This window comes from Panulirus ornatus, chromosome 50 (assembly GCF_036320965.1).
Source record: "Panulirus ornatus isolate Po-2019 chromosome 50, ASM3632096v1, whole genome shotgun sequence".
Lineage (NCBI taxonomy): Eukaryota > Metazoa > Arthropoda > Malacostraca > Decapoda > Palinuridae > Panulirus > Panulirus ornatus.
In genome coordinates this window covers 23584599-23597011 of record NC_092273.1, presented here as the reverse complement: position 1 = coordinate 23597011, position 12413 = coordinate 23584599, and the positions used below count along the sequence as shown (strand labels likewise).

The 12413-nt window shown below is 38.3% G+C and overlaps 1 protein-coding gene across 3 annotated transcripts in view; it reads left to right on the top strand.

Moving 5' to 3' along the window:
• Positions 1–12413, top strand: part of LOC139764665 (uncharacterized) — a 59794-nt gene that overhangs the window by 18760 nt on the left and 28621 nt on the right. For all 3 annotated transcript variants that reach the window (XM_071691533.1, XM_071691534.1, XM_071691535.1), the window contains exons 5-6: positions 2746–2827; positions 9484–9602. In XM_071691533.1, coding sequence (XP_071547634.1) covers positions 2746–2827; positions 9484–9602 — 201 coding nt within the window. The remainder of the gene's footprint in view (positions 1–2745; positions 2828–9483; positions 9603–12413) is intronic.

Below are 12413 nucleotides of genomic sequence, written 5' to 3'. Positions count from 1 at the left end.
TTTCAGTTTGTATGTTTTGTTGGTGTTGTGTTTGAGTGGGAGGAAGTCATTTGTAAGTTTAAGTTTTTGAAATGTGAAGCTGAAATAAGCTATTTATTTCTTCTTGGGGATGGTAGTCTTGAATTGGTAATTGTAATGTTAGAGAGTGATATCCAGAATATAGATAAGAAAGGGTGGTATGGTGTCTACAAGTGGCATGGGAGGACTTTTGTTCTGTGGTTGTTGTCCAGTCAGATGTTTATGTGTTTTGATGGTGTCACATTTGTGGGGAGGGTGATCCATACTTATTTTGAAGTGTGAAGCAGGGATAAACTTTTCATAGCTGTTTTGGGGTTTGTGGTTGGTTATGGGATAGTTAAGATGGGAAGAAGCTAGTGCTTCTGCAGAGAACTGAGCACCAGTTATATAGGGGTAAGATTGTATCGGAATTATCTTTGTTTCGATATCCATGTATTGAGTATTTTTATTTACTTGGTAGTTAAGTGCTCTGTTTTATGTGGTTTTCAGCATTATTATATTTGCTTTTGCTAAGGTGAATAAGAATGTAGGATATTAACTTGGATCAAATTAATTTTTTGTGAAGGACTTTAAGATATTTCTTGTGTAGACCTCGTACCAGTAAGTGTTCTAAGAGCATTTAGTATGTTTATGGCCTTTGTTTTTGTAGTGTGTTGAGAAAATCTGTGTATGTGGCACTTTTGTTAGATTATGTTGACCATTCCTGGTGATATGAAGGTTACATAGACACACAGATCCAAGGTCCACTTGAGGTGGTCTGGCCTTTGGAAAAAAACCTCGGAGAAAAGTGTAGCAAAGCCATGGCTCTCTCCCACCCTCCATTCCATCCGGCACATACTAGTAAGAAAACAGTTAGAAAAATACCTTGCCAGATGAATAAGCCTGAAGGAAATTCTTATAGAAAAGTCATAAGGTAGAATAATAAGAATAAACTTCAGCTCCAGCCTTTGACTTACCATGCCTATTATATTCCTGATGTTAAAGAATGAGACAGTAATTCACAGTTACTCTATCAAAGCAGGTGACATGAATTAATCAATGTTGGTATGATACCACAACATGACCAGGGAGAGATCAGTGGTTGAGAAGGTAACATGATATACCACTGCATTATGATGACATTAAATGAATTATTCAATACTAGAGGGTGACAAGTGATGATCAAGCCTAATTTTGAAGATATGAAGGTTGTTGCTCTGAATAACATTTTCTGGGAGCTTATTCCATAAATCAATAATGTCATTAGTAAGAAAATATTTTCTACAGTCCAGATTGATTTGATGGCCTTTTAAGTTTTAATCTTAATCCTTTTCCTCTTATTGATAGTGCTGGTGTTACTGTAAAGAAATGTTCACTATCAGTGTTGTTGAATTCTTTAAGAGGAGCCTCTTGCTTAGAGAAAACAAGTTTAATTCTTGTAGTCTTTCTTCATATGAGTTGTTATGCAAGGAGGGAATCAACTTGGTTGCTCTTCACTGCACTGTGTCCAATTTAAGAATGTCCTTAAGTGGGGGACCCAAAACTGCACTGCATATTTGGTGGTCTAACTAGACTTGGGTGTAGGGGCAATATCACTGCCTTGCTATTGTTTGTAAAGCTTCTGTTTATAAATCGTAACATACTTGGTGCAGGCTTGAATCAAGTCTGTTTGGGATTAAGAGGATGATGGTGGATTTATGTGATGATACATATATTTTGTTGTAAAAAAATCATTGTTCTAATCCCTTGATACTGTGTTGCTTGTTTGGGTAGTGTTATGGTGCTGTGATGTTGTTTGCAAGGTGATCTGCATGTGAGAGAACCTTCACATTTAGGTCTATGGTACCCCAACTAGAGTTATACAGGCTCTATATTGTTTGGATTAACTTGCCTAGAACTAGAGAAACCAGATGAAAGGACACATTGGAAGTCCCTAGTTTACAAATGTCTGACCTGTGAACACTTGTATTTATGAACACCAATTTCATTCATTTGGGTAACTATACATGTTGGACACAAAGGAAGTGAATTAGCATATACTATGACAAAATATGGGTGCAGGAGTAAGATAGATTTTCATCTACTTAAACATTTAGGACAATAACACAAAATTTTCAAAAAGAACTGAAAACAATAAGAATGTAAATGTGGGAAGAATGGGCGTAAGGATATCGCTGTGTCCAGAGTAATGCTAAGATACAAAGGGTATGGGAATATGGAATAGGTTGTATGAACAATAATAAAAGATGTAAGATGTGATTTTATGAATGAGGTTATTAAACTTTGGATTCTTTTTTAGTATAGAATTGTTCATTGATTTTGAAATTGTGTTAAGGTTTGCTGTATATTTTTATTGTAGGATTGCCTGTCCAGTGGTATATGTGCCTTTTGCATCCATTATTGGTTTCAAGGTAGCTGACAATATGTTTGCCTTTCAGAACACTCATTTTGCTTTGCAATACACCTGTTGAATATTTAACTTAAGGTGCCAAATATTGAAAGTAATATATCAAAAACTATATGTTACTAGTCAGAGAGTAAAGTATCACAACTGTTGAAGTTACATGAGAAAAGAATGTTAGTATTGGGTTGTTTTTGGTACTGCCTCTCTCCTAATATCCTTGTATTTCTTTCATGTGCATGTTGTGAAGCTCTATGTTTGTATACTTAATGAATGTTACATATTTAAAGTTTAATGGGTTTTGTTTGAATATTTTAACAAATTTCTAAATTCCTGTCTTTTGACAGATTAATGATGATAGTTGGTTGAGAATGCTTCCTCAGACTGAGAAAAGGCAGTCTCTACAAGAAGAGTCCCGTGAGTCGTATGGTATGTGTTTGAAGCATCTTGATCCGAGAATTTCTATCATTTCAGCAAGTGTTTTTAATTTATTTTCGTTCCCATGATTGTAGTTCAGGTAGTCCACTATTTACAGCTTTGATTATATCTCACCTTGGGTAGAACCTTTTGAGTATCATAAAGAAAACTCGCTCACAGAGAGGCTAAAATGGCTTTATCCCCAAAGAAGGTTGTATCTTATAGGATTTCACCCTTATTCAACTACTTTAATTTTTAGGCATCGTAGGCTGTTAAGGCTTGTGAGGTGTTCATAAGTGCATGATACTGATAGAGTGGACAACACTACTTTGGTTATATTACACATTTGTCGTGTTCTGAGTAATATCTTGCTCTTACAAATATTAAAATAACAGAAAGGTTCACAATGGAAGTAATTAATCTTCTTAGAATTCAGCACCAGGACCTGATTGGATGTCAGTTACAGACAGAAATGCAATAGCAAAGCCTCTGTGATGTTATTGAGGCAAAGTATGGATCAATCTAGTTTGGCAGATGTACTCTAAATGGCTTATAACTCCAGTACTGAGTGACCAAATTCGGTAATATAAATCAGTTAACCTTACATCTCATTCAGTCGAAGTATGAGAGAGATGGGGTTAGAGGGGCTGGCTACCTTCTTTTGTATTATTGCATTGCAAAAAAGTGAATGGAGAAGAGAGCCTGGTGAAGTTTTTTCTAGGGCTGGTTTTCTTTTCTGGATGCTACCTTTCTGAGTCAGGAAATGGTAAAAATGAAAACAAGAGGAGAAGAAAGATATTGAGGTGATTAAAAAGCATTATAGAGCATCTTGTTAGTAAGAATTTCATAAATGAAGGCCAACCCAGATTGGACTGATAAAGATACGCAGATGCAACTACTGACACACTGCATTGCTAAATGTGAAACTCCATTGCAAGGGAAGAGAATTGATACTGTCTTAATAGATGTTGCTGAAGAATCTGATAAGGTAGACTGTGGAGTGATGCTAGAGATTGGTGAGACAGAACATAAAGGTAAACTTTGAAGTGGATAAAAGTTTTTAACAACAGAAAATTCAGAGTGCTGGAAATTGGAACAATGTCACATGCACCACATAGAATGGTATTAGCTACAGTACTCTTTGTAATCATGATTTCAGACAGACATAAATGTAAAGGAGAGGATAGTCAGGTGTTTTAAAGATGAGATTAATGTTAGTGAAATAGTCAGAATATAAGACCAAGAAAACCAAGAAAAAACCTTGATATAAAATGGGTGGAAGAGAAATTTAAGCTAAATATTCATGGAATCATTAATTGTATATCAGCATCTTCCTAAAAATGCCAGACTCTGAAGTTTTTAAATTAGGAACTTGATTCAAAGAGTTCTTTGATAGTTTATGACTTTTAGGTCTTATTCTTATTAGATTGATAATGAGAACTTTCACGAGACAGAGAGCTAAAGCTGAAAATTTTTAATGTATGTACGGGAAGCTAAAGTAAATGCTGTGCTGTATGTTCAGCAGTTAAAAAAAAACAGTTACAAGCAGAAACACTTCATTACAAAAGCTGAATTTTAAAGCATACTAGCAAACAGGATAGGTGAAAAGAATTTGAACTCTGTAGCCTAGAAAGCAAGATGTCCAAGGTAACTTATGCATCACAGCAGATAGAAGGCATTAAGAGTGATTTTTTAATGTAAAAGCATCTCAGCAAGGAAGACACAAAATTATCACGTTAGGAATAATACATGGGAATATACCATAAAGATTATTTATTATATATTTATTTTGCTTTGTCGCTGTCTCCCGCGTTAGCAAGGCAGTGCAGGGAAACAGACAAAAGAATGGCCCAACCCCCCACATACACATGTATATACATACACATCCTCACACGCAAATATACATACCTATACATCTCAACATATACATATATATACACACACAGACATATACATACATACACATGTACATAATTCATACTGTCTGCCTTTATTCATTCCCATCGCCACCCTGCCACACATGAAATAACAACCCTCTCCCTCACATGTGCGCGAGGTAGCGCTAGGAAAAGACAACAAAGGCCACATTCGTTCACACTCTGTCTCTAGCTGTCATGTATAATGCACCAAAACCACAGCTCCCTTTCCACATCTAGGCCCCACAGAACTTTCCATGGTTTACCCCAGTCGCTTCACACGCCCTGGTTCAATCCATTGACAGCACGTCGACCCCGGTATACCACATCGTTCCAATTCACTCTATTCCTTGCACACCTTTGACCGTCCTGTATGTTCAGGCCCCAATCACTCAAAATCTTTTCCACTCCATCTTTCCACCTCCAATTTGGTCTCCCACTTCTCCTTGTTCCCTCCACCTCTGACACATATATCCTCTTGGTCAATCTTTCCTCACTCATTCTTTCCATGTGACCAAACCATTTCAAAACACTATCTTCTGCTCTCTCAACCACACTCTTTTTATTACCACACATCTCTCTTACCCTTTCATTACTTACTCGATCAAACCACCTCACACCACATATTGTCCTCAAACATCTCACATCCAGCACATCCAACCTCCTCTGCACAACTCTATCCATAGCCCATGCCTCGCAGCCGTATAACATTGTTGGAACCACTATTCCTTCAAACATACCCATTTTTGCTTTCTGAGATAACGTTTTTGACTTCAACCCTACTGTACCTAATAACCTTGCTCTTATTCACATTTACTCTCAGCTTTCTTCTTAAAGATACCACCCAAAAAAATATTTGGGTTTCTTACGGAATAGTTGGAGAAAGACCATTTGATGCAGTACCTAGAAAAGATAAGTGATTTACCTGGAGTCGCAACAAAAACATGTCAAAGAAAACCTCTTATTGACAGTTGTAGGTTTGGCAGTACAGAGAAATAGCATGATTCAAAAAGCAAGACATGTGGCAGGTGCTAATTGCTAGTCTTGCCACTATGGCACAACCTAGTTGTAGGTACTTGTGGGAAGGTGGGCACCCCTTTGACTGCAACGAATTTCCAGTTGCATTTCCAAAAAGTGTCAGTGTTCACTCAGAATATAAAAAATGGTAATTGACTATATCTCATAACATCTTTATTAAGTTATCACCATAGAGGCTCCTTATCTGACGTTGATATTTTGCAGAATACAATTTATGATCGCAGTGGGTGGGGGAAAGAAGAAAAATGTAAGTAAAATGTAAATATCCCTTGGGATAGGGGAGAAAGAATACTTCTCACGCATTCCTCACGTGTAGTAGAAGGTGACTAAAGGGGATGGGAGCAGGGGTGGTGGGGCTAGAAACCCTCCCCTCCTTGTATTTTAACTTTCCAAAAGGGGAAACAGAAGAAGGAGTCTCGCGGGGAGTGATCATCCTCCTTGAAGGCTCAGATTGGGGTGTCTAAATGTGTGTGAATGTAACCAAGTTGAGAAAAAAGGAGATATAGGTAGTATGTTTGAGGAAAGTAACCTGGATGTTTTGGCTCTGAGTGAAACGAAGCTCAAGGGTAAAGGGGATGAGTGGTTTGTGAATGTTTTGGGAGTAAAGTCGGGTTGGTGAGAGGACAAGAGCAAGGGAAGGAGTAGCACTACTCTTGAAACAGGGGTGATGGGAGTATGTGATAGAGTCTAAGAAAGTAAACTCTAGATTGATATGGGTAAACCCGAAAGTGGATGGAGAGAGATGGGTGATTATTGGTGCCTATGCACCTGGGCATGAGAAGAAAGATCACGAGAGGCAAGTGTTTTGGGAGCAGCCAAGTGAGTGTGTTAGTAGTTTTGATGCACGAGACAGGGTTATAGTGATGGGTGATTTGAATGCAAAGGTGGGTAGTGTGGCATTTGAGGGAATAAATGGTGTACATGGGGTGTTCAGTGTTGTAATTAGAAATGGTGAAGAGCTTGTAGATTTGTGTGCTGAAAAAGGACTGGTGATTGGGAATACCTGGTTTAAAAAGAGAGATATACATAAGTGTACGTATGTAAGTAGCAGAGATGGCCAAAGAGCATTATTGGATCACGTGTTGATTGATAAGCACGCGAAAGAGAGACTTTTGGATGTTAATGTGCTGCGAGGTGCAAGTGAAGGGATGTCTGATCATTATCTTGTGGAGGCAAAGGTGAAGATTTGTAGAGGATTTCAGAAAAGAGAGAATGTTGGGGTGAAGAGAGTGGCGAGAGTAAGTGAGCTTGGGAAGGAGACTTGTATGAGGTAGTACCAGGAGAGACTGAGTACAGAATGGAAGAAGGTGAGAGCAAAGGATGTAAGGGGAGTGGGGGAGGAATGGGATGTATTTAGGGAAGCAGTGATGGCTTGTGCAAAAGATGCTTGTGACATGAGAAGCGTGGGAGGTGGGCAGATTAGAAAGGGTAGTGAGGGGTGAGATAAAGAAGTAAGATTATTAGTGAAAGAGAAGAGAGAGGCATTTGGATGGTTTTTGCAGGGAAATAGTACAAATGATTGGGAGATGTATAAAAGAAAGAGGCAGGAAGTCAAGAGAAAGGTGAAAGAGTTGAAAAAGAGGGCAAATGAGAGTTGGGGCGAGAAAGTATCATTAAATTTTAGGGAGAATAAAAAGATATTTTGGAAGGAGGTAAATAAAATGCATAAGACTAAGAGAACCAATGGGAACATTGGTGAAGGGGGCTAATGAGAAGGTAATAACAAGTAGTGGTGATGTGAGAAGCTGGAGTGAGTATTTTGAAGGTTTGTTGAATGTGTTAGATGATAGTGGCTGATATAGGGTGTTTTGGTTGAGGTGGTGTGCAAAGTGAGAGGGTTAGGGAAAATGATTTGGTAAACAGAGAAGAGTTAGTAAAAGCTTTGCAGAAAATGAAAGCCGGCAAGGCAGTGGGTTTGGATGGTATTGCAGTGGAACTTATTAAAAAAGGGGGTGAGTGTGTTGTTGACTGGTTGGTAAGGATATTTAATGTATGTATGGCTCATGGTGAGGTGCCTGAGGATTGGCGGAATGCATGCATAGTGCCATTGTACAAAGGCAAAGGGGATAAAGGTGAGTGCTCAAATTACAGAGGTATACGTTTGTTGAGTATTCCTGGGAAATTATATGGAAGGGCAGTGATTAAGAGGGTGAAAGTATATACAGAGTATCAGATTGGGGAAGAGCAGTGTGGTATATGTTTATGTATTATGACATGTCCATAGTGATGAACAAATTGTAAAGGGTGTGAAAAAAAATATTTATTGATTTAGAGGGACGCTGAACAGCTCAGTGTTGCCGACACAAACATTCATCAGAAACATCATGTTATTATTTATGCATTATGATACATGATACAGTCTAACTCAGCACATCTTGACATTATCCATAGATTACCTAAACAGGGAAAACAGAGTAAAAAGTGGAAAAATATAATGAATCACTAATTGGGTGGTAGCCATCCACTGCTTGAGCCATTGTTTATGCATAAAGTTTCAACCAGCCACCACACGGGCACAGCACCATTTCTTGGTGGGAGGGTCAACAAACTATGTGGGATGTACAAACTGTGTTTTGTTAGATGTGGACTATCTGGTGCATCTCACTTGGGCCCAACAATTCAGATGGCAAGATATCCTTAATTGGGAATTTTTCATAAGTTGTTTATCCTGATTTTTAGATAGACTGGATTTCAAATAAATGTATTTATACTGTTCAAATTATTTGTTTTTGATATTTCTTGAAACATGCAGTATGTAACTGTTATGTACAAGTTTTCAGTTATTATCCTATCAACTGTCATTAATTGTTATGGAGCAGGTGACCCATATCAGAATTCCTCATATTGTAAGCGGTTGATATCATATTACAAACTAATGATTGAATTGGCTGCCTTTGACTCAAGGCGAAGTATACCGTCACTAATACTAATAGTGGCATGCCACGTTTCCAGTCATTTTAGGTGTAAACTTTTTCTATAAACTATTTGATGTATGTGAAGATGTCAAGGATGCTTGTATAGGATTTGTAACCTCATGTTATGTAGTCCTTTTGAAGCTGTTTTTCTTTTACATATTCTTTGATATCACTGATGAAAGCCAATAGTAATTATATTTTTCAGAGAACATTTAACCAAGTATCTCTTTTGGTATGTCTAAAATACTCTTGGAGTACCTCATATGTCTAACAGCAATACAGCATCAGTTAAAGAGTGCACATTACAGTGTCTCACCATGTTGAGTTGGATTTCATTGAAATTATAATTTTGTTATATGTAATCTTAATAACAAACTTAGGTAGTTTTTTATTTGAAAACCTGTCTTTACCGTGCACAGTTAACTATCGCAGTTGCCTTGTGAAAGGGTTATAAATGGATAGTTTGTATCTAAAAACTTTTTCGGTGAATGTGAATCATACATCCATACACATGTACACTGCTGAATGTACCTGTACACTTGTATTTTTTTATGAGTGAAATTTCTCGCTTATCAGTCCTTGGCATGAAATTGAAGATGGGTTTGTAACTTATATTTTCTTGCAACTATATGTACTTCCCAGACTTTAGTTTTTGATATGTAACTTTGTTAAACTGTGTTAAAAGGGCATTATTTTTTTAATGACTTTACACAAATTTCCTTAAAGATGTATAGGCATATTTTATGAAATATTATCAAGGGCAATGAGTAAAATATCAAAGTTTGATATTCCATTACAGGTGTGGAATTTCTTGACTCTGCTACTGTTTTCTTTTGCAACCTTTGTAAGGTTTTGATATGGGACAAAGAGGAAGTGATGCTTCACCCAAGGAGTCCACTTCATGTGCAGAATTTCAAGGTTAGTGAAAGATGACTCCATCTCATATGATTACTGTTTGGTAAAATGCTGCACTACGAATGTGGTGACTAAAAGCTGACATTCTGTATGCTTATGATGTGGTTAGGAGGCTGCTTTGGCCTCATGCTATAATGATGCATAAAATTCAACAGAAAATTATTGATAAGTCTGCAGCTTTGCCAGTTGCCTAGTAAGTGCCAGAAGCTTCCTGAACATGCTCCATACCATGAGCAAACAAGGCTGTAAAAATAAACTCAGAAGTTCCAAGCCTTTGAATGCATTTCAAACTGTTGTTATGGATACAGAGTCAAGGCTTTATTTTGTATCTTTCACAGTGGCCTGAAGTATAGTTGCAAGTTCACTCGTATCATTATTTCATGAGTGTATGTGAATTACTGGAACCACCACCCTAGTGCTGCTACTGAAGGAGGAGGTGTGGTAGTGTGTGAAACAGTGAAAGGAAGTGAATTCCAGACTGAGTAAAAATGAAACTGGATTATGAGAGATAGATGATTATTAGTATGTATGCACTTGTCCATGAGAAAGACATTGAAGAGAGGCAGGTACCGTGGGAAGAGCTGAGTAAGTCTGTCAGCAGTGTTAATATCAAGCTAGAGATTGGGGATTAGTGATGGATGACTTGAACAAGAAAGTGATTAATTTGGCAATTGGGTGCATGACGTATTCAGTAATGTGAACAGAAAGGTCGAGCAGCTTGTTGAGTTGTGTAATGAAAAAGGACCAGTGATTGGGAATACTTGGTTTAAAAAGAGGGACTTATATATGTAGGTAAGTAGGAAAGATGGTAAGCTAACAATATTAGATCACATACTGACTGATAGTGGTGGCTGATTCATGTTAGAAACTGCAGAAGCTGGTGACTGAGTTTGGTAAAGTGTGTGTAAGAAGAAAGCTGAGAGTAAATGTGAATAAGAGCAAGGTTATTAGGTACAGTAGAGTTGAGGGACAAGTCAACTGGGAGATAAGTTTGAATGGAGAAAGACTGGAGGAAGTGAAGTGTTTTAGATACCTGGGAGTGGATTTGGCAGCGAATGGAACCATGGAAGCAGAAGTAAATCATAGGGTGGGGGAGGGGGCGAAAGTTCTGGGAGCATTGAAGAATGTGTGGAAGTTGAGAACATTATCTTGGAAAGCAAAAATGGGTATGTTTGAAGGAATAGTGGTTCCAACAATGCTATATGGTTGCGAGGTGTGGGCTATGGATAGAGTTGTGCAGAGGAGGGTGGATGTGCTGGAAATGAGATGTTTGAGGACAATATGTTGTGTGAGTTGGTTTGATCGAGTAAGTAATAATAGGGTAAGAGAGAAGTGTGGTAATAAAAAGAGTGTGGTTGAGAGAGCAGAAGATAGTGTTTTGAAATGGTTTGGTCACGAGAGAATGAGTGAGGAAAGATTGACCAAGAGGATATATGTGTCAGAGGTGGAGGGAACGAGAAGTGGGAGACCAAATTAGAGGTGGAAAGATGGAGTGAAAAAGATTTTGAGTGATCAGGGCCTGAACATGCAGGAGGGTGAAAGGCGTGCAAGGAATAGAGTGAATTGGAATGATGTGGTATACCGGGGTCGACGTGCTGTCAGTGGATTGAACCAGGGCATGTGAGGCGTCTGAGGTAAACCATGGAAAGTTCTGTGGGGCCTGGATGTGGAAAGGGAGCTGTGATTTTAGTGCATTATTACATGACAGCTAGAGACTGAGTGTGAACGAATGTGGCCTTTCTTGTCTTTTCGTAGCACTACCTTGCGCACATGAGGGGGGAAGGGGTTGTTATTTCATGTGTGGCGGGGTGGCGATGGGAATGAATAAAGGCAGACAGTATGAACTATGTACATGTATATATATGTATATGTCTGTGTGTGTATATATATGTATACGTTGAGATGTATAGGTGTGTATATTTGCGTGTGTAGACGTGTATGTATATACATGTGTATGTGGATGGGTTGGGCCATTCTTTCATCTGTTTCCTTGCGCTACCTCGCTAATGCGGGAGACAGCGACAAGCAAATAAATAAATAAATACTGACTGATAGACGTACAAAAGAGACTCCTGGATGTGAATGTGTTGAGAGGGGCAGCTGGTGGGATCGTTGATCATTATATGATGAAGGCAAAGGTGAAGATTTGTAGAGGTTTGCAGAGCTTTTTGGAAAAGAGGAAATGATATGAGTGAGAAGATGGTAGTGAAAGTAAGCAAGTTTGGAAAAGAAACTTTTGTAAAGAAATATCAGAAGGGATTGAGCGTATAATTACAAAATGTAAAAATGAATAAAGTTAAGGGAATGATTGAGGAATAGGAGGTCTTAGGGAAGCAGTACCTCTGAACTTGCACCTGTGTTTTCTCGTCTGCTTCGTTTCTGTTTAAAACCAAAACTTTTCCTTCTCCTTGGAAGCATCCATTGATACATCTCATCCCTAAGAAAGTTGACTTCTAATCCCTCAAACTATCATCCTTTTGCTTTGACATCTACCATTTCCAAAGTCATTGAATCCCTCCTCAGCTCCCATATCCTTAAACACTTCGAAAATCATAGTCGTTTCTGATCACCGGTATGGCTTCCATAAGGTGAGATCCACTGGTGGTATTTCTTTCTATCTTACTAATGTCTGGTCATCATCCCTGAAATATCTTAGGGAGTCATGGGTAGTTGTCCTTGACATATCTAAGGCTTTTGACAGGGTGTGGCAATGGGGTCTCATCTCTAAGCTCCCCTGTTTTGGCTGCTGTCCCTCACTTTGCTCCTTCATATCTAGCTCTCTCTTTGGCTGATCTATCTCTCTGATTGTTGATT